The sequence below is a fragment of the Crocodylus siamensis genome, chromosome 13 (genome assembly GCF_052110815.1).
Source record: "Crocodylus siamensis isolate JL-2025a chromosome 13, ASM5211081v1, whole genome shotgun sequence".
NCBI classification, from domain to species: Eukaryota; Metazoa; Chordata; order Crocodylia; family Crocodylidae; genus Crocodylus; species Crocodylus siamensis.
This window is the reverse complement of record NC_143407.1, coordinates 7,020,546-7,042,718: the sequence shown is the minus strand read 5'-3', so window position 1 is coordinate 7,042,718 and position 22,173 is coordinate 7,020,546. Positions and strand designations below refer to the sequence as shown.

General features: G+C 45.2%; 1 protein-coding gene across 1 annotated transcript; it reads left to right on the top strand.

Moving 5' to 3' along the window:
- Window positions 1-2,586: 2,586 nt before the first annotated feature.
- Window positions 2,587-11,948, top strand: LOC149853798 (chitotriosidase-1-like). Its single transcript, XM_090025208.1, has 11 exons — window positions 2,587-2,683; window positions 3,651-3,680; window positions 4,067-4,268; window positions 4,886-4,942; window positions 6,576-6,741; window positions 7,454-7,578; window positions 8,111-8,234; window positions 9,096-9,278; window positions 9,514-9,630; window positions 10,375-10,504; window positions 11,339-11,948. The coding sequence occupies exons 1-11, from the start codon at window positions 2,659-2,661 to the stop codon at window positions 11,593-11,595; spliced, it is 1,416 nt and encodes a 471-aa protein (XP_089881334.1). The 5' UTR covers window positions 2,587-2,658; the 3' UTR covers window positions 11,596-11,948.
- The last annotated feature ends 10,225 nt before the right edge of the window (window positions 11,949-22,173 follow it).

The following is a 22,173-nucleotide window of genomic DNA, read 5'->3' as shown; positions in this document are numbered from 1 at the left end:
AAGACTACCCTTCTGCAAAAGTAATAAATTTACTGCTAACACTCCTATGTCTCTTAATTTACGTTATCACGGCTAGCACCCACAACGCAAGGCCAAGTTGCCCTTTGGTGCATGAGCAACTGACTCAACTTTGCTAACAACAGCTTCTGTTAATATGGGTGTGGTATTAGTGTTAGGATCAACAGAAGATGTAACAAAGGATGGTACATAAATTAGAATAATAAGCTCTTAATTAGTGTTTTTTAACTTCAGGAACCTGTGTGTGAACTGGAACATCTTTGGAAGCAATCCAGTAATGTGTGTATTTGAAAGTATTGCATGCATGTGATCCTAGAATCTGGCTTATTATACTTTACAATGGTCTGATCAAAATGCAAAAGGCAACAGGTTAAAACACATGCACCATGGTTCCTGTCAATATACCGCAAGCGGAGGAAAAAACCAGAAAGCCATGCAGAAGACATCGGAGTTACACAGGCCCACAGATTAGAAGGGGGCTATTTTTGAATGAATTGGTCAACTGGCTTTTCCCTCCAACTGATTTTTCTTTTTCGTAAAAGCCCACCAATATCAAAATGTAACAATACTGACCATCTAAAGCAGAGATTCACTTCTGGTTAACTTTTTTCCTTTCTTTTCGACTTTTCCAATCCTTTGGGAGAAAAAGGGGAAACTGAAAGGCTGGGTGGTACAGGGAAAAAAACAAAAATCACAAAAAACCCCCCAATAAAACCTTTTCTGTATTGAAAATGGCTGCTTTTTCTAAACTTGTAACTAACACCTATCCCAGCAGTTGTATTTTTTTTTCTTTTTGGCGAAAATGGCTTTCTCTGTCTCGAGGATGGATATAATAAGCTTTTTCCCCTGGAGTTTTGCTCAACGGTGTATGACAACGACATGCCTAGCGCCTTTATAGTGCCCCTCCAGCTGAGCAGGTACAAGAGCCCCGCCACGAGCACAGTCCCTAAGAAGTTCAAGGTTTTCTAGTCATCATCTTGGGACTGTTTTTGTGCCAGCCACCCCTCTGAGTCACCAGTGTTGTGCCAGCCCAGTGACTGGGAAGGTCACGGTCTTACTCAATAGATATTTCTGCTCCCTGCACACTTGAAGAGTCACTGCTCGCTCTCCTGAGACCTTCCTCTGCCCTCGCCTCGGCAAAGCCAGCCAAGGCCAGGGGCTCGGCCCAGAGAATGGTCAGCCGGGCTCCGACTGTGATGTCAGACAGAGAGAATCTAGCCGGAGAGTCAGACCCCGGAGCAAGCGGGTGACCCTGGCAGGCGGTCAAAGCATCTTTCTAGCCGGAAACCGAGCAATTTTGAGCCCGAAGTGCTTAGAAAATATGTAACTCCGCTTTACAGATGCGGGCCAGGCATTGTTTTCATTCACCCCACGGGGAGAAGCAGGGACACGGACGTTACCGAGAGGCAAATCCAGCCGTAAACACTAAACTTTGAATTTTTTTTTTGCAAAGTCTGACCTATCTGTAGTAGTCAATTGGGAGACAAAGAAAAGAAGAGGAAGATAGGTTGTACTTCAGGGTATAATCCCATCACCAGTTGGTGAGGGTAAGGAAGAAACTTTCCCAGCAGGCAGGTTGCATTGATCATCTAGTAGGGAGTTTCTTACATTTCCCCATTTTGTACTGCTTCTGGCCATTTAACGTGATCCAGTCTAGCATAACTTACACACTACCGTCCCATTAATGCAAATGTATTTTTCCTATAAATAGATTTGGCTCAATGGATGGCAAAGTTACGCTGATCCTAAGGTGAATTCCTCACCCTGGTTTCAAGCTCATTCTTCCAGCCCTGCTTCTCATAAGGCCCAAGTTGCAAATGAGTAGTTGTGGTTAAAAGTTGGAGGGCAATCCTTTCTACAGTGCCTTTCACTGGAAAGCATTTCACAGTCAGCGTGTAAACCCCAGCAGCGATACGTCGCTACCTCTGCAGCATAGGATAGTGGCTGACCATACACAATGGGCGAATTTTCAGCTAGACGTATGGGAAGACACCTGTGCCTTTTATGGAAAGAGCCACGAGATCATTATGTCTTGATTTTTAGCCGGGTTGTCATGTGGTTTCTAACATTTTTGTAACCGATTCAGCTGGAGGGATCCCCAAAGCACCGATCTTTACCAGACAAACGGTTGAATTCGCAGAGAATGAATCGTGCGAGCGGCCTGTTTGGGATTTAACAACAGGACGGCCCACGTGTATGTGTTATAAGAGTGCTCTATAGGAGGGAGACGTTTCTGTATTTCTAAGTAATTACTACAGCAAGGGCTTATAATTTGGGAAGTCCAGGAGTAATGCAACTTGCTGTTCACTCTGCTTGCACACCTGCTTGCAAGGTTTCAGCTGCAAATAAGAAGTATAAATTGGTTAAACAGAACAAGTACTTCAAAAATCCCAGCTTGGATAACCCTGGTGAATCCTTGTGACTCCACAAACAAACATCGTTTTGATTGCAAAATCTGCCCCTCCATTTAGACACTTCTGCAAAACCCTAGGCACCAATCTGAGCTCAACAGCTGTTTTGTGTGGGTGTGGAGAGGTATAAAGAAAGAAAGACAGAGCCCAAGCAAATGCTGGGCACAGATCAGCAGCCACAGGCACGTGCCAAGCATCCAGAACCTAGACCACAGCATCTGCAGCCAGCATGGGGCAGGCCTTCATCTGGGCTGGTAAGTTTGACTCCTGAGCTGGATTTGTGGGACTGACCAGGACTGTTGGGATGTTACTGGATTTACATACAAGACTTTATAATGCCTTCTGCAATCAGGGAGGCAAAGATATGCCAATTCAAGCAAATATTAGTCTTCAAAAGAAACTATACCCACTATGGCTATAGAAAGTTGCAATGGCCTACTGCTATTGCATGGGCTGCGCCAGGATGCATTTCTGTAGCAGCGTTGGTGGAAAGAGGATGAATATCATTCATGGGAGGCAAGGCATATTATCCCCAGAGTTTCAGATGGAGAGAGTGAGGCCACTTAGTGATGGGACCTCTGAAAGCCAAAAAGGCAGACAACGGATGGAGCTACCCATCCCCGACTCCTAGTCTGCTGCTCCCAACCCAAGTCATTTTTTAAAAGCTGTCCTCTTCAAGCACCCTGGATGAATTAAGAGGCACATGTTCTGCACGGCTATAACTGTGCTGCAGAAAGGTGCTCCTGTGTGTCAATTGAGCTGTAACATGCTGCTGTGGGCCACGTAAAGGACTGAAGCTCGTGGCAGTTTCTAGTTTTATATTTGTATTGCAGTAGTGCTTAAGGGCTCCAATCGTGAAGCAAGGTGCTATGATATCAGACACTACATGTCAGTACCAAACAGAGGGATCCCTTTCCCCAGAAGATTCACCCTCTAGGGTTTTAAATGCAAGAAGCAACATGGTGGGAGGCCAGGGACAGGACAGAGTTGCACAAGTCAGTCTGTGGTCCGAGTGGGAATTTGCCCTGGTTTGGGTTTGTAACCCATTACAGAGCACACATCTGTGTCCACTGGGTTACGAAAAGCTTTAAACGCCTTTGCAGAAGGGGAGTTCCTGCATTTCTAGATGCTTTTATCCTCAATGTTGTACTCATTGCTGTTCATGAGCTTGGGGACCAGGAAGCATCATTAAATAACCAGGTTTTCTCTATTCTTGTGTAGGCTTAGGAGTCTTGCTGCTTCTGCAGTGTGGTAAGTACTCTTCTCCTAATCACCTGTTTTCTAGAGGTTCATAGGACTCTATGTGCTGGGTAGGGAAAAATCATCCATCCTTTTAAGGAGGAGGACACGGTTCAGCTGCAATTCTGGAACAAAGGAGAAGTAATGGCCACTATCCTTCCTTGCAGGCAGGAAAGTAACTGGAAGACGTAAGTCCCAGTCCCAACCTTTCTGTCCCAACGGCAACCCAGTAATGGCCAGTGTGGACTCAGGAACAAGAACACTGTCCAATACAACCTCAAAAAAGAGTCTGGGGGAGCCCTTATCTCCAGCCAGCTGGAGGCAGGCATTGCATTTTTAATTCATTCTTTTACTCAACCTCTCTTAGCTTCTGAAACATTTCTTTCCTGTCTCCACAGGCTCTGCTTGCAAGCTGGTGTGTTATTTCACCAACTGGTCCCAGTACAGACCTGCCCAGGGGCGTTTCTTCCCCGAGAACATTGACACTAACCTGTGCACTCATCTCATTTATGCCTTTGCTGGTATGAACGAGAACAAGATCACCACCATTGAGTGGAATGATGAGCAGCTTTACAAGACTTTCAATAATCTAAAAATCAAGTGAGTAAACTGAGAGGGGCCTGTTCCTAGAGCTGAGGTCTCATACCAATCGAGTGCAGCCTCTTATCTCAAAACAGTAGCGTGGAGACGGTTAGGACACATACCGGGACTTCAAACTAGTCTTGTTTTCATCATCACTGAGGAAGAAAACTCCCCTGGCATCATCTTGTGTTCAACGCCCCACAAGACAAAACCCAATCCATCTGTGATGCTGAAACCTTAGATTGGCTAACTTATCTTCATAAGTAGAGCGAGATGTGACATCTCTCTTTGAAGACTCCACAAAACCTGGCTCAGACAAAGACAGAAAAGCAGGTTTTCAGGGTTAAAGTGAAGGAGAATATAAGCAGCTAAACTAGAGCCGGAAAACACACCATTTGATGTCTTGGCCCACGGTTTTTGCGAAAGGTCCTTAAGCTTCAGGGAAGTCCTAAGTTCTGCTCCTTCAACTTGATCCGTAGCAAGTCCAGATGGAAAGGTGTGAGGGTGTTTCCATTCCAGAATGAGAGACCTTTCCCCCACCTGTAGAAAGAGAAATGCTTCCAAGCCCCGATGTAAAAAGCATTTTGAAGCTGACTGTCTGTCCGTTCTTGTAACATGCTTTTCCTCCTATCCAGGAACCCCAGCCTGAAGACCCTTTTGTCCATCGGTGGATGGAATTTTGGCTCCCAAAAGTAAGACAAAGAATATTTGCTTTCTAAATGCACAAATGGATAGAAAAGAGTGATGCCAAAAAAATTTCTGACATATCCAGGGAAGTCAGAACAGAATAGTAGTGTCTAGGTGTTTATATAGATCTCCCATAGCTGTAAGGTGGGAGCATCTCAGACTCAACAATACCATACATTGCTCCTCAACGTCTCTGATAAGGCCCTAGCTACTATTCCCATTTGACAGAGATGGCAGCAATCGCCAGAGAGAAGCAGCATCGGTAAGGGTCACAGAGAGAGCAGGGAGCCCTGCCTGGTTCTCCTACATCCTAGGCTACTGCCCCAACCTCAGTGCTGGACTTTAAAGCTCTGTCTCCAGGGGTTTCCAGTATCTGGGTGCATCTCATGGTGTTTAAATAAGAGCATGCTATAGCACAGGGGTGGGCAAAATGTGGCCAGATGCGGCCCGCCAGGCCATTCTTTCCAGCCTGCGGGGCCCCTAGAAAATGAATATTTATCTGCCCCAGCTGCCAGTCAGGTGGCCCTTGATGCCTTGCCAAACTCAGTAAGTGGCCCTCCACCTTCCCCTGCTATAGCAGGAATCAGTACAGCTGCTGCTGTCACACACTGGGGTGAAATTAAAAGTGAACTACACGGGTGTTTCCAAACTTTTGTCTTTGGGCACTTAGACCCCATTGGGCTACAAGGTTGTCACAGTTAAAAAACTGCCCCCAGAGTTTCCTTGTTTCCCACGAGGAGGCGGCTTTGAAAGCTGGACTTTCAACGCCGGTGTGTTTGTTACTCAAAACTGAAGGATACGTTTTCTGGGAGGTTTTGTCTGTACGAGAGCATTATTATTATTGTCGTTCTAGCTTGAGTGAAGTTCTGGGTAAAATGACAGGGACCTCTCTGGCGAGACTCACGTAAAATGACGTTTTAAGGGCAATCTTATCGGGAGAGCACTAATCCTTGGCAATTGCTTCCCACAAGCCTTTGTAAAGCTTTAAACCTGGAGCTCTCCCTGAAAATTCCCTCCAAAAACCAATATTTAAGACAGCGCTTTTAAGTAAGAGATTAACCTTCCGTCCATGCTGCACATACAGGGCAGGAAGGCAAAGAAGGGAGAATCTCTGAAAACAAACGGGGGCTATGGCACTCTTCCAGTCAAGCAGTTACAAGACTAGGGCAGTACAGGCATCTCCATGGTCTCTTTGAAGGTGCGACAGGAGACAGTAGGTGTTTATTCCCAGCTCTGCCACTGGCTTGCTGTATGACCTAGGGCAAGTCACCTAATTCCCTCCTTTTAAAATGGTGTTAATAATCCCCGATGTCAGAAAGCAGCTATAGGAGGTGCTCTGACATCCTGGTGAAAAACACCACTGACATGCCTGCAATACGTATACGACAGATGCTATTTGGCAACCAATAGTCTGGAGGAGCAGAGCAAAAATCTAATACAAAGCAGCACAGCTACACATTGATTTGCCCCGCATAAGGAGGTGTACAGCTTTTATATCAGCACTGAGCAGGGCTCTGGGTGCACACATTTCCTCCTAGCTGTATTTGGCTTTCTCTGCAGCCACAGACTAGATCCAGCCCCTGAGACAGACTATCAGCTACTGCCTTCCTGCTGCTGACTGGCCAACTTTCACACTAGGTTCTCCACCATGGTGTCCACTCCTGCCAACCGCTGGACATTCATCCTCTCTGTGATTCAGTTCCTGCGCCAGCATGGCTTTGACGGCCTGGACATAGACTGGGAGTACCCGGCAGCGAGAGGAAGCCCTCCTGAGGATAAACAGCGTTTCACAGATCTAGTCCAGGTGTGGCATGCCTCAGAAGCGCAGCCCCTTCTCTCCAGGGCCTGGCAGGAGGAGTAAGGAAATAGGAAGTGAGCTTAGATAGGCCTCAGGCTGCATCTGCAAACACTGCAGCATGCAAGGTAGAAGCTGGTGGGTGGAGGAGCCGTGTGGCAGAAGCTAGAGGAGGTGCTGTAGAGACAGAGCCAATGCGCATCTGAAAATTTCCATTAGAGAGGTGAAATAGAGCAAAACCAGCCTTTGGCGACCTGCATGGGGGCTTTCATCCAAGCTGTGGGCTCGTCTCCAGCTTGGCCATTCTGAAGAATGGAAGAGGTTGTTTGAGAGGCTTATGGGTAAGGGCAGGTATTGGCCTTCCTAGCCTGTGGTGCCTGGATCCCCTTTTAGAGAAATCCCACAAAGGTGAAAGCAGGGATTGTAAGGCCCAGGGCATCAAAACTCTGACCATCCACTTTGCTTACGTGCTTCCTGGGATCTCGTCTTTTAGGACTGTCAAGGACAGCACGGTCCCCATGTGAAATCACTCAAGGCTTGGCCCTGAATATATGAATTAACTGGAGTGACCCCGAACTACCAGCCTGATCAGGAACTTATTGGAGTTGTGCATTTCTGGTGCATGGGCAGTCCCTCTTTAGTTTAAAATGGATCTTTTTTAAAGCAGATTGAAGGCTCAGTTAATGCATTGATGCTTACTGCTTTCTGTTATAACCCAAAGGAAATGGCTAAAGAATTCACGGAGGAAGGGAAGAGGACACAGAAAGACAGGCTGCTGTTGACTGCTGCTGTGGCTGCTGGGAGGGAAAATATCAATGCAGGCTACGAAGTCAGCAACCTCCTAAAGTGAGTCTTGTCCAGCCACACTATGCTATAGAATAGGCGTTTTCAATCTTTTTTAGTTTCCGGAACCCTTAAAAATTTTGAACAGAGGTGCGGACCCCTTTGAATTGTAAATGTGGGTATTCACATACTTTTGACTGATCATAGTCATCTTTTACAGACCCTTTAGATATAGTCTCTGGGTGCCCAGGGGTCCGTGGACCACAGGCTGAAACCCACTGCCAGTGCTGTACCTAGATTCCTGGTGGCCCCGGGCAAACTTTGCCAGAGATGATGATGATAATAATATTATTATTATTATTATTAAGTGGACAATGGGGTGGGGGGAACCAACAAAAAAAAACCCTTTTCAGCCCCTTTTCTGTCCAAGCCCCAGGCTGGCGCCCAGCTCGCCCATGCCCGTGTCTGGCTCTGCCCACTGCTTTAGGGTACAGTTAAGCCATGTGGTCGTATGCTATTACCCAGGGTTCTCCATGCTGTTTACACTAGGTACAGAGAAAATATCATCTTATTTTCTGTTCCCTTTTTTAAAAAGAGAACTGGATTTTATCAACCTCATGACCTATGACTTCCATGGCTCCTGGGAGCATACCACAGGCCACGTCAGTCCTCTCTACAAAGGAAAAAATGATACAGGACCCGCCGAATACAGTAACACTGTAAGCAACAAAGACCTTTTGCAGGTGGCTTTCACCTCTCAGATCCATAGAGCTCAGCTAGAGGAGGTGACGGCAGAGGCATGTTTCCTGAAATGAGCCTGCATTTACCATCTAAACCCCTTGTGCAGGTTGGGGGAGTGGGGTCCAAACCTTGGACAACGGGCACTGAAATTGCTTGCAAAGCTATAGAGGGAGAAAATTTAGCCTGGATGCAGCCTCCTGGAAAACATTAAATGTGATAAAGAATAGCGAGTAATAGTTACTAAGTCACTTTCTCTCACTATATCTAAATCACCATTACCGGGTATTCCACCAAAAATACAGAACCGTTCACACAAAGTTATTGGGTGCATTCAATCACATCATTGACAGTGGTGTTGTATTCCTGAGAAACCAACAGGGAAACTGAGTGCCTTATGCCCCATGGAAGAATAGAGGATGTTATGGGGAGACTTAATATCTGGCTGCACAGGGAACGGGCACAGAGGGGGAGGAAGTTGGTTTGGGAAAAACCATTTATGCCCTGGCAAAGTGTTTAGGTTTTTAACAAGAAACTGGAGTTAAAAGTCACAGAGCTACAGGATGGCCCGTATTCTGCATAGAAAGCAAGCCAGATCATTGTGAAAAGGGTACAGATTATAGGGAAAGATGCAGAGGGCATATTCCCATTAAACCCACATACCTGCATGTGGCTCACTTTGGGTCTGGTAGCAGGAGAGTGTAAGGCTCCAGGGAAGCTCAAGACATCTAGCTCTGTTAGTCAAGATGCAAAATTACCATCCTTTCCACCTGTCCTGTAAAATGTGGCCACCACCAGATTTGGTTGCAAAGGGAAGGCAAACCAACTCTCCTCTGATACAGGATGCTGCCGTGAAATACTGGATGAGCAAGGGGGCCCCAGCTGAGAAGATCATCATGGGGATCCCCACGTACGGGCGGGGTTTCACCCTCTCTTCCTCCGACTCCGATGTTGGCGCACCTGCCTCTGGGCCGGCAGCTGCAGGCACTTTCACGCGGGAGGCAGGATTCTTGGCCTACTATGAGGTGTGGTGCATTTTGCTTTCCTCTTTGTAAATGCTCCTGTTTCTATTGTGATTTGCACATGTTGCTGGGACTTGTTGAATCAACTCCTCTGCTCTACAGCAATCTAATGTTTGTAACCTTCAGAACATAAAGCTTCCAGACTATTAGATTTCCCCTTCTTTGCCTCAGCTCACCCAGTTTTCACTCTCTCTTCCCATCTCTCAGTGTATGGGTCTCTCTCTTTTTTCCTCCCCAGATCTGTACTTTTCTGAAAGGTGCCACCACCAAAAGGATTGAGGATCAGAAGGTGCCTTACTCCTTCAAGGACAAGGAGTGGGTGGGATATGATGACACAGAGAGCATTACAACTAAAGTAAGCAGTTCCTATACTTTTTCCTGCAGATGCACATTGTGGCAGGGAGACTCTGAGTTTCTGAACCTTCCTGTAGTTCAGAGAAGTAGGCTAACCTTTACCTCTTACCTTAAATTTCTGTAGAAAAGGCTTTGCCCTTCCTACCAGGCATTTGATATCTTCATTGCACTTTACCAAAATCGAACAGCCTGCCTGTTTCCTGGTAGGGTTCGGATGATCTCACTTTGCAGATGAGGAACTTGAGGCACAGAGAAGGGGTGTAACTGGCCTGACATTACTGCAAGAACTGAGAATAGCAGTGAGATTTCGGGGGTGGCCACAAACCAGAAATGGAGTCTGGCAGCTAATGCCCAAGTGAGAATATGCATTTCTTCACCAGGTAACCCACAGAGCAAAGGCAGAATGGAGAGGTTCCTTCTGCTCCCAGCATCTCCTGGATGTGGCCCTAAAAAGTGAAACTTAGTGGTGGGCGTTTGGTATGCAAAAAATATCCAGTGTGGGAGCACCCAAACCTGGAAGGGATTCTTGCCCTAATGAAGTTTTCTGGATCTGAGAATTGGCACACTGAGCAAGTGCTGGTCCCTTCTCCCACCTATCTCCTAGCCAGTAATGACTTGGGAATGGCAATAGGACCCTTCTAGAGCTGTCACAGCTTGCAGAGGCCTAACAAAGATGAAATGGCATCACACCTGCCTCCCCACAGCACCAGAGTTCATATTACATATGGGTTTTCCCCTCTCCTAGGTTCAGTATATAAAGAACAACGGTCTGGGAGGTGCCATGGTTTGGGCTCTTGACCTGGATGACTTCAGTGGCTCTTTCTGCAATCAAGGAGCATACCCTCTTCTAAACACCCTGAAGAAATTGGGATGTGGTGAGGAATGAGTGAATCATTTGTTATATATATGGGCTGAACATTTCCGGCCCATGTGTCTTCTGCCATTGGGAAAGAGGTTTGTGCTGCTGGACGGAAAGAAAGAAGCACACACTTTGTGCAACAACAGCAACCCCAGTCCCTTCTGATCAGCCACAAGAGACTTCAAGGAAACAGTAAAAGCAACGCACTTGTATAATACATTTTTTTTTCTTTTGTAAAAATATATGTCTCTCTCACTCTCATTCATTTATATCTACACTCTAACCTATTACATCCCAAAAGGATTAATCCTATCCCGCTACAGAAAAAACGCACCCACACCCCCACGCACCCAAACAAAGGCCCGCTGGCCACCTGTACCCATTACAATATCCGCATAATACATGACCTTTTTCTGTTTTAATGACCACATGCAGCTGGTGGCTTCCTCTTTTGTAAGAGATCAGAGGCACCTCTGCTGCGGTGCCCAGTGTAAAGGGAAAGGAGCCTTGGACACAAAAAACATGCCCAAAAAATGATCTAAGCCTTGCATTGGATTACAACATAGGTTAGGCCTCTTGAAATCATTCACACATACTGGATATCTTGGAGGTGGGCTTTCTTTTTGTTTAATTTCCCAGACCGCTGAGCATCAAAGCTTTGCATCTTGTTACTCAAGCCTAATTTGATTGAAAAGACACACTTCAAACCAGTGTCACCACTCTGCATTAATGTCCTTTTCTCTGTTTCACCAATCCTCCATGACCACCAGGCTCTGGCCACAGAATACATCATGTAATTTTGTCTTTGGGTTTGCTTTCAACAATGTTATTTCTGCTAATGCATTTGCAGGGATGGTACAATCGACAGCTGCTTCAACCACTGCACGGATGGTACGATCGACAGCTGCTTCAGCCAGCACCAACCCCAAAACAGTTCCTCAGCCTGTTCCAGCCTCCAAGTTTTGCCTTAATAAGGATGATGGCATTCATCCTGTCCCAGAGGATAACACCAAGTTCTACATCTGTGCCCACAGGGCCACCTTCACCATGTCCTGTCCTGACAGACTGGTTTATAATGGCACATGCAAGTGTTGCGACTGGCCTTAAATCCTCCAGGGAAAAAGAAAAGCTTCAGAAACATGTCTATGGGAAGTTAAATGAAAGGTAGATTCAGAGTCTCTTCAGTATCCTGTGCTTCTGAGATCAGTAACATGGATTTCCACCTTCTTCACTATCCTTGCTTAGTTTCTTTTTGGCCTGCAACTATTACAGTGATACACATCAGAGCTGAGGAGGAGAAGGGATAGGAGAAAAGTCTTAGCGCTTCTCAGCATGTCTGGTGGGTTTTCAAACTGATGAATGATTCTTTCTTCATTTTGCCATGGCCTATTGTAGCCTTTCACTTCATCCCTCAGCCCTGATTTCAAGTGGGTGCACCCCAATAAAACCATAAACTTTCATTTGCAAGCAACAGCAGTGGGGTTTGGTTTTTTTGGGTGGTGTTCTTGCTCTACTGTGCAGAAAGTGTCAAGTGAGAATGGGAGGAATGGGATTTGTGGGATCTCCTCTTATCAAGAGTTGGACACTTGATCTAGTGCACAATACAATAAAGCCTTGCGGGTGATCACAACTCCATCTTGCCCTTCCTGCAGTGCCCACGGAGACCAGAGTGTGTCTGTAGAAGATACGCAGGTCTGGCATCAGGGTAATTTTGTGCTACACAAGTGGTTTCCCCCTCTTACCCAGGAAGGTTCAATTGAGATACGTCATATGGTTTTCCAATCAGGACAGCTCCCCAAAACAAAAAGACAATTCCTGGAGTCCACACCCCATTACAGAGACACTCAGCCCAACAAAGCGCACCAACAAAACACGGACATCCTTTATGCTGAAACAGTCAGAATACATCCCAGTACAGGCCCATGCAGGATGTGTAAATAGCCACTGAACCTTTCTAGGTGCTCACAGCCAAAATCCTGGAAACTAAGGGCAAATCACGGTTTTAGGAGCATTGGGGATAAATATATTGGCAGGTGGGATAAATGGGTTTACTGTCACAGAAGATCAGAGTCACTGGAGAATGCAGGGGATAAGTGATGTACCATGGGGACTGGACCTGCTTGATTTATGGAGTGCAAGAGCAACTTTAGGAAAATGTCTAATTGAGTGCCCAGACCATTAACACCACCAAGCACATTGAGACCAAAAAGAAAAGGATTGTGAGACTTAAAGATGCGGAGAGAGTCAATAAAAGGGAAGGGGAGGGGAAGTCAGGATTTTGCGGTCAATTTTCCAGTAAGAGGAAATGAAAACACTGAGCATGGGAAGGGTTAGCTGGATATGACTAGGTGTTTGCATTAAATTATCATTTCCTCTCTATTTTTGCCTTGGTAAAGAGGAATTCACACCCACAGGTCACAACAAAGAGCAGATGTGAAAGTCCCTTATTTGTGTTTGTTTCTCATCTTCTGGAGTAACATGACTTCTCATTTGTAGAGTTGATCGTGCATTTAAACCAGACATCAATGCGTAAGGCATCTCTGAGCCACGTTACAACCCATTCCTTAAGTGGTGAGGGTGCTCAGACCTTTAGGTTTGGTTTCTCCAGATCCCACAGGCACCTTGCCCAGGCCCTTTTGCAGACTTATGGGCTCTGAAAGTTTCTGGTGCAGCCCAGGGGTGCATTCCCCAAACACAGGCACTGCGGGAGACAACCACTACATGCTCATCCATGCACTTCATAGCCATTCAGGAACCAAGTCTTTCTTACTGCTCTGTAAGACACAAGTCCCATTTTACAGCTGGCACCTCAGGAGCAGAGAGGCTGTCAAGCGACTTGCCACAGTCAAACTGGGAATCAGGGAGAGTCAAACCAGTTAACACTATCCCCTTTGTGAAATGCTCACCAAAGCAGAAGCCACGTAAACGTGTCTGAACCTGAACACTCTTCAGGCCGGCACTGGTATGGTGCAATGCTGAAAGAGTCAAGCCTAAAGATTAAGGACATCTTTATAGTGTAATAAAATTAATTTGAAGAGCTCTTGCTGTACTCCTTGACGAGCAGGAATACAACTACATAAATGTGTTTGAGGTGCCAACTTCCTTTACCAGGCACCAGAGAGAAACAAAGCCAAGTGTCTGGATGTGAAAACATGCAGGTGCAGAGTTCACACGAACACTGTGCAATAATAATTCCATTTCCTACCAGCCACATCCTTAGAGTGAATGAGAGCCTTGTCCTTTACTTAATTAAAAAGCCCCGCTGTGGTCGTGTTCAATCCAGGTGATTGTTCTAGCAGACAGGTGTGAAAGGAGGATGAAGAACGGGGACCAGCTATTTGCGTCAGACTGATTAGTGAGCCCTGCTATTCAAGGCAGCATTAGAACGAGCACTTTTTGGCTTGGTAAGACTGGGTCTGGTTTATTAACGTTTAATGACTCTCGTACAGCCTGTCACCGAATGGGCCCTAGTCTGTTTTTTTGGGAAATGAGTGTGATAGCATATGTGCTGGTGAAGTGCCGATCATCAACACGGATCCAGGGCGGATTATATTTTTGCATTCTCACTTGTTAATGAATTGTGACAAAGTCCTTCCACATTCAAGCCAGCGGTAACTAAGGCTGCTTAAAACTAATTTGTCGTGGTGGGGAAAGTAGAAACTTTGCTTAAAAAACAGCAAGGAAACTTGCTGCCTCCAGTCACTTGAGTTTTGTGCCTCTTTCCCATACTTTAGCAGGGTTAATACCAAAGACAAGACAATAGCTGTGAAGATGAGTGTTGGCAAACTGCTTTGAGAGCCTCACATGGAAAGCAACAGAATAGGGCCAGTGGCAGAGGTAGGTGTATGAAATAGTAACGAGTGTTATTTGCTCTGGTGGGGGGGGAAATCGCAAATAATACCTGTAAAATTCTGCTGTGCACCCCCACTACTTGCATCATCATACTGTTTCTTGCTCTCCCCTGCCCCGTGAAAAATGCCAGGGGAAAATTCCTCCTGGCCTCCTATTCACTGCAACTGGTGTGCTCCAACCTGGAGAACTGGAGAAACATGGCCTCACCGGGGGACAGTGGGGAGGGGGCAGAGCTGGAACATCTCTACCAATTCCAGCAACCTCCAGACAGATCCCCAGGTACAAGGTTGAAGAGAAAACCTAGGAGTTTCAAAAAGGATCCAAAGCACTCGACTCCAAATCATATGCCAACTTCTGAGAGTGCCTGAGCAGGAATATACCCATTGGATAGGTCATGTCCTGAAATCCACTGCAAGGTTTTTATACCTTCCTCTAAGATACTTAGTTAGAAGTTGCTATCAAAAAGACAGGATCTTGACGTAGATAAGAATTGACACTGCTGGATTAGGCCAGCATCCTAGGCCAACTATGAGAGTCAGATGAGTTGCTTGCTTGTATTCTTTAGGGACTATCCTCTGAATTTAAGGAGGAATCTCAGAAAACTAGAAAAAGGTTGCTGCTGAGTGCTGCAGTATGAGCTGGAAAGATAAGCATCGATGAAGAAGACAACAATATCCATTTACACAGCATTTTAAAAAGGCTCTGGAAACCAAATATTCCCTAATGAATAAGACATCAGCCTGGAACTGTGGGAGATGTGGCCTCTGATCCTAAACCAGCCACTGGCCTTCAGGGTAACATTAGGCAAGTCATTTCACCTCTCTGTACCCCAGGTTCCTGCTTCTACAAAACGGAGAGAGTGACTGACCTCCGCTGTAAAGTTCTCAAGTTATATACCATACCACCAGTAGTTATTGTCTGGAAAAGGCTTGTGCATCAGCTTTGTTGCATTGCTCCTCTCATTAGAGGAGTGGAACATACTTAGTTTTTCTTTAAAAACAAACTTATGAACAGCCCCTGATGGCTTCATGATTTTGCTTTGACACTGGCTGATGCATCTAAAAATGGAACTTTCAAAGCACCAGAAATGCAACCTAGCAATAAGAAGTTGGAGTAGGAAGGAGGCAAGGTTCTTTGGGTAAATCTGATATTTTTTATTAGACCAACTCAGATGGTCAGAAATATTTCTTCTTTGCAAGCTTTTGGATACAAATATCCTTCATCAGGCCGAGGAAGCATCTGCAGTTGGTATGCATTCTTGTAGCCTGAATGTGCAGCACCAGACTCCTAGGGAAGCATTCCCCCAACTACTCTGATGCAAGCAACTTTGACATCTACTGGTGGGTCACTTTAATTCCTTATAAATGCATCTGTATCATTTCTTATAATACGTAGCAGGAAACAAGGCAGATGGGAGATTTGGGTTGGGTATAAAAGAAGTGCTGCAGCCAAACAAGGAAAAGAAAACCTCTAGGGATAATACTGTTTTGCATCAGAAGAGAGTGACTCTGAAATTTCATCATTATCATAACATCACTTATTCAATGTTTCAATAGGTTTGTTGGAAAATAGGTTACTCCTTCCCCACATGCATGCATTCTGGTAAGCAATGGCAAGCCTGAAATCTCTATGGGGAATTTCTCTTTACCCCTATTCCATATGAGCCAATGTATTGCAAATACCTTGCCTGCTTTGTCAAAATGTCCCCCTCATTTTTAAATGAGCCTGACAATTATGAAGTCAACTGAAAAAAAGAAAAAAAAAGAGGCTGTCTGCATAACCTAGGAAAATAGGGGATGAAAAGGGAAAAAGTCATCACAGCTTTGCAGAAATGCTCCAGCAGGACAGAATCTCAGGTCTGCAAACATTTCTCGTATGGGTTTATTATATATCCCTGATCGTAGGCTGCTGATCTCCTCAAACTCACTGGCTGCTGAGCAAAAGATGCCCCTTGATTTAAGCTGCCTCTCTATTGTATTTGGAGTCTTATTTTGCCTTCTGCAGTGGTGTGGCAAGTTCCTTATTTTCAGCAGGCATTTTAAATTCAGATCCAGGAGCCACAGACAGAAGAGCAGCCCTGTTCCTTTAGCTCTCTGAATCAAAGGACCCTTGGAAGTGATGCAGAACTCCTCATGCCTGCCTTGGCAAAGGCAGGGACTGCCCTGTGATTTCATCTTCAATGCCATCCGCCTCTTTGCTAGAAGTGTTACAGAGATTAACCTCTAGTGATTTTGTGCCATCCTACATTTTTCCCCTTACTCCTGATGTGTGAGATAAAGAGAAAGGCCCCAGGACAGACAAATACTGAGCCTCTACAGCTGCTAATGGGAGTCAAGCTCTTAAAAAGAAAACGCCTGACCACAACTGACTGCTCACGCCTATCTGAAGCGGCATGCCATGTTGCTGTGAGAAGCTTAGCTTCCCAGTGCCCTCTCTCTAAGGTTTCTTTAGCAGACTGCTTAGATGAGGAAGAAAAGGCAAATAGGGCCAGGGAAGCAGTTTTTAAGGGCTCCTCATTGCACATGCCCAGCTTCTTCACTGATCACATCGCCCACCCTGCCTGATCAGAGCCTCCCTTGGCACCTGGATCATTACTCATTAGACTCTACCACAGATGCATCTTGTTAGCCTTGCAAGCCCTCCCTGAAGCAGGAACAGAGCAGAAGTGAGGGAAAGTAAATTTAAAGGAATAGCATTTCCCCACTGAAAGGTCAGAGTAGATACAGGCTAAAGGCACAATGTGCCATGCCTAGCACAGAATCCGCATTTGGCCTTTGGTCGCCATAATAATATATGAGGGCGTTTCAGAAAGTAACAGCAGTTTTGAAATGAAATCATTTTGTGTGCAATGATCATTTACTGAGCCACATCGTGCCTTGATGTAGTGGTGAATGATGGGTACGTTCGCTGATGTGCCAGCAGCGTTCTCCGCTCCGCTTTAGTTTCCCACTCACCCGCTGCGCACAAAGTGGCTTAATTTTGAAACTGCTGTTAACTTTCTGAACACCCTTGTGAGCAGTAAGTGGCGATAATAAGAATAAGTCACCTGCTGCTTTTCAAGGCTTTTGCAAGCACTAAAGTGCATGTAGGAAATGCCAAGATGCTTCCAGGGCATGTTCCTAAAAATGGATTGTTTGGAAGTTTTTGGGGGAAGAGCTTTCATGTGCTAAACATATATATAACACTGAGCACAGTGAGCCTGCCCCCTGCTCAGCCTGCATATTCTGTAGAGGAGATATGTGAACTCTCTCCCACTCCCTCAACCCTTTTGATCTAATTTGGAAAACACTAAGTTAAATTCTGCTCTCAGTTTGCCTGCGTGCGAATCCAGGTTACCTTGAATGGATCTATAGGCCATGTTCAGTGCAACTAGGGCAAGCTTTGGCAAAAGGATGTAAAAACCTGCCAGGAGGTCTTAAGAACTGCCTTTCAGAGCCTTTCGCTGGAAAGCCAGTTAACCAGGAAGTGGAGCGTGTCTGGTTTCTCTGACCGTTTCAAACTGCTGCTTTCCTAAAGCCAAGGCAAACCTAACAGCCAGGTACCAGTGTATGAAAGAAAGTGAAAGGCCATTAGCAAATGCTGATCAAAAAGCACAGATTCTGTCTCCTCCCTGAAAACTGGCAATGCATAGCAGTGTATCCAAGAACCCACATGAGAGGGGTAATTACTATGTCTGGTGCTGCTGATCAGAAGGTCTGAAGTCGTGTGCGTGTGCGTGTGCGCAACCTTTGATGAGCAGCACCAAATGCACCACCCCAAATATATGCAAACAGGGACTAGGTTACTGAGCAAGACTGGGGAATATATATATTCCCCAGAATGTATGGGGAACATGGAGACATGATGGATGGGTTTGGGACACCTGTGCTGATCAGGAGCTATTTTCCTGGCCCTCTGTGCTCTTTTCTCTGTTAACAGGGCAAAATGCATTAATGAAAGCAAAATTAATGACCAGCTGATTTTGTTGTTGTTATCTCATTTGGAAATCATTCACAAATCAGTGTCATTACTAGTGAAAGCATTCAGTGTACACACTTAGTCATTATACTCTGACTGACTGTGAACTTCAGGTTATATCCAAACTCTCAGAAGCCTTTAAAAAAATGGTATTTCTAACAATTAACTGAATCAGCATCAGCCAGCTGATCCAAGGCACTGGCTGATTAGTGTTGTCTGCTATTTTTGACAGAGTATTCTGCTTAGAGGAATGATGCTACAGAGAAGGATGAAATACTGGGGCAGATTTTCAGAAACGTTCAAGAGCAGCTGCTTGAGCTGAAATGCATGTGTTAACAGATCTTTGCGTGCAACTGCAATTGTAAATCAAGCTCTGTGTAATTCCCCTGCCTCCACTCCCAGCATGGTTAATATTATGTAAAAATAGTCGCCTGAAGGGTTAGATTTTCAGCTAGTGTAATTTGGTGCACTCTACTGATTCCAGTGGAGCTGTTTTCACATAGAAAGTGGTCTGAAAAAAACTAGGGCTGTCTTCTTATTGTTCCTCAGAGCCCAGGAAGCTGGACTCACATAATCTTTCCCACTTGATTCCTTTGTAATTCTATTGACATCAATGCCTGGCCAAAACAGTCTAAGGTGTGACTCTCATGATGCCATCTTAGTCAACCACCCGATGCACGAATATGGAAATATATATCTATAATAGGCATAAATTAAAAGGTTTTTCTGTAAAAAAAGAAAAAAAAAGTATTTCTGATCTGCTTACAACGTGCAGGAAGTGGCACTGGTTGAAAATTTTCCTACAGAGCCAGTTTTCACGAGACAATGCTTATTGGACAAAATTGAAACATTTTTGTTTCATAAGGTCAGAATGTTTTGTTTCAGCTTTATCATTTAAAATTGTTCAGGTAGATTAGATTATAAGAGTTGACTCAATATAAAAGTCAAAATAAGGTCAAATGTAAATATTCTGACCTTACTGAAGTGATAAGTTTGGACACTGTTGTTCTGAAGTTTCTAAGATGAAATATTTTAGAATTGTCATTTTATGGAAGAGTCTGAAATGTTGGGCTATTATTGTAATTTAGGGTAACGGAATTCTGGATTCTTGGAAAACCCCCTTTTTATCGCATCTGTTAGCTCCTGTTTGCATTTACAATTTCATATTCCTCACTTACAGTGAATCAAAAGATCTCCCCTTGGCCTGAAATTTCCCATTCTTTGACTTCTGTTGGAGGAGATTTGGGAGGCGTGGAGGGTTGGGGGAGAAGGGAAAGGAATGTTCAACCAAGCAAGTTACTCATGATTTATGGGTCCTAGAAGGATTAGCAGTCTTCCCCTTGCTGATAATGGGTCCATAGCTTTTCTAACACCAGCGTTACTCAATAAAGCAAAAACCCAAAGCCTTTTTGTACAAGCAACATTCTTGCAAATGTATTCGTTGGAGAGTTTTGCAATAGCCATTCTGCAGAGAAGTTCACAAATTTGCTGTTTTGTTTGGACTCAGAGCAAACATTCTGGGGAGGGGAATATACAATATTCCACACCGTGCCTCCTGCTCCACCTTAATTTCTTTCCAAAGCAGCTGACAATCTGCAGTACTGCATGGAGTTGCAGACACTTGGGAGGGCTGGGCTGGGATTTAGAATGACCTGGATAAACTGGAGAAATGGTCCAAAATCAATCAGATGAAATTCGACAAAGACAAGTGCAAAGCCCAGCCCTTGAGATGGGATCACTGCCACGCACAAATGGAGACCGGGGAAGAACTGGCTAGGCTGCGGTACTTCGGAGAAGGACCCAGTGGTTACAGTGGGTTGAATATGAGCCAATTCTGTGCTCTTGTTGCAACCATTCCAGTGGCATAGTGGGTTACATTTACAAGGGTTTCACCTGCAAATCAAGAGAAATGATTCTCAGTAGGAGGGTGGCAAAGCACTGGAACAGGTTACCTAGAGCGGTGGTGGGTTCTCCATCCTTGGAGGTTTTTAAGACCAGGCTAGACAAAGCTTTGGCTGGGATGATGCAGTTGGCGCTGGTCCTGCTTGGAGCAGGGGGTTGGACTAGATGTGACCTCCTGAGGTCCCTTCAACCCTCATTTTCTGCCCTATTCAGTACTGGTGAGGCCTCACCTGGAGTATGGTGTCCAGTTCTGGGCGCCACCATCCAAGGAGACTGTGGACAGAGTCCACCAGAGAGCAACACAAGTGAAGGCCCAGCAAACATGACTTATGAGGAAAGGCTGAAAGAGCTATGGCTATTTAGTTTAGAGCAGAAAAAGGTGGAGAGGAGGTTTGATGACAGTCTTCAAATACCAGAAGGGTCATTATACAAAGGACTGGAAGTTTTCAAGAGCAGGCTATAAAAACACTTGATGGGGATGGTTTAAGGCAGGGTACATATGCACCTTTATAGACTAACTAAGATACATGTAGAGCACACAAGCTTTCCTGAACCCAAGGTCATTTCATCAGATGGACGGAAAGTGAGGATGAGCAGAAAGCAAAGTATAGGAAGGACAGATGGGATGCTCTAGTCTGAGATGACCTGCCTTGAGCAGTAGGTTGGATGGCATGACCTCCTGAGGTCCCTTCCAACCTTATGATTATATAATACCTCCAATTCAAGGTTTTTCCTGGGAGTTTTTTCCTACTCTTCCTCCTTCCCTATATCAGGTTCCAAACTTGAAAAAGAACAAGTTGAGAAGAGCCATGATTTGGAAAATGGGCCTGGATGACCTTGTTGGGTCTTTCTGTGTGTAGAAGAAACCGTGTCCTCTGAAAGGGGCTGTGAAAGCAGATCTGAGGTCTAGCAAACACGCCAGCAGAGTCTGAAAGCTGTGAATATACCTACAGAAAGATGGGTGTGTACACTGGCTCCTGTTGAAGTCAAGGAGAGATGAACCTATGTGAGTGAAGGCAGAGTTTAGCCCTGTAATTTTAACTTTTCAAGGATGGAGATAGATATTAAATGAACCACTGATCTTTCCCAGTGTAGCCTGGGGAAATGGTTTGATTGAACTGCTGTCAAGTCCGCCATAATTAAAATATATTTCCCAGATCCCACAGCAGAAGTCCAACCTTCTCTGCCTTTCTCCTGCAGCACAAAACCACTTACAAGCTGTCTGAAAAAAAACTTACAGTGCTTGAGAAATGGCTAGACATTCTGCCTCCTTAATTACACCAAAGCGGTGTGGCATACATTTTAAATGTAATCAGCACAGGGTGTCCATGTATCAGCAGATGATCAGCACATTACTTTTATTCTATGATTACCAACAATATTACTTTGCCTCCACATAGCTGCTTCCATTTGGGGATCTCAGAAAGCCTTACAAACATTCATACGTTCAAGCCCTCCAATGGCTTTGTGCTGAGTGAAATGTCCATTTTACAGATTAGTAAAATAAGACCAAGAAGGGCAAACTGCGCTCGCATTTACTTCTGGACCTAGAAGAGCCTGAAGATATGTTTTAGGCCAAAGAGGATTAAGGTATCATCATGCTCTTGAAGTTGGCCCATCCCCAAGAAAGGGAAATAGGACCCCAAAAGGTGTGTTACCAATTGCCAATATTTGGTGTCTCCATTTATTATATAAACAGTTATACACCTCCAGCACACCTTCCCAAGGCTGAACGACAAGGATTTAATGCCGGCTGCCCATCCAAATGAGCAACTCGAGGAATACACAGCATAAAAAGTGATTGACAGAAAAGAAAATATGGTCAGTCGCTGCTACAGATGGACAGGGATGGACCTTCTGTCTTCCTTCCACCAGCACATGACTGCTGTGTAGTGCCACCATGACTCCCTCCATACGGGGCCTCACCAGGGCCAGTGTTCAGGTTTCCTCTCCTTGGTGACCTTAGCGAGTTGT

Excerpts from the sequence above, each read along its gene's own strand:
- LOC149853798 (XM_090025208.1), top strand. The coding sequence starts at position 2,659 with ATGGGGCAGGCCTTCATCTGGGCTG. Across the intron at positions 4,943-6,575 it reads TGGAATTTTGGCTCCCAAAA|GTTCTCCACCATGGTGTCCA; the intron begins GTAAGACAAAGA and ends CTTTCACACTAG. Across the intron at positions 7,579-8,110 it reads GAAGTCAGCAACCTCCTAAA|AGAACTGGATTTTATCAACC; the intron begins GTGAGTCTTGTC and ends TTTTTTAAAAAG.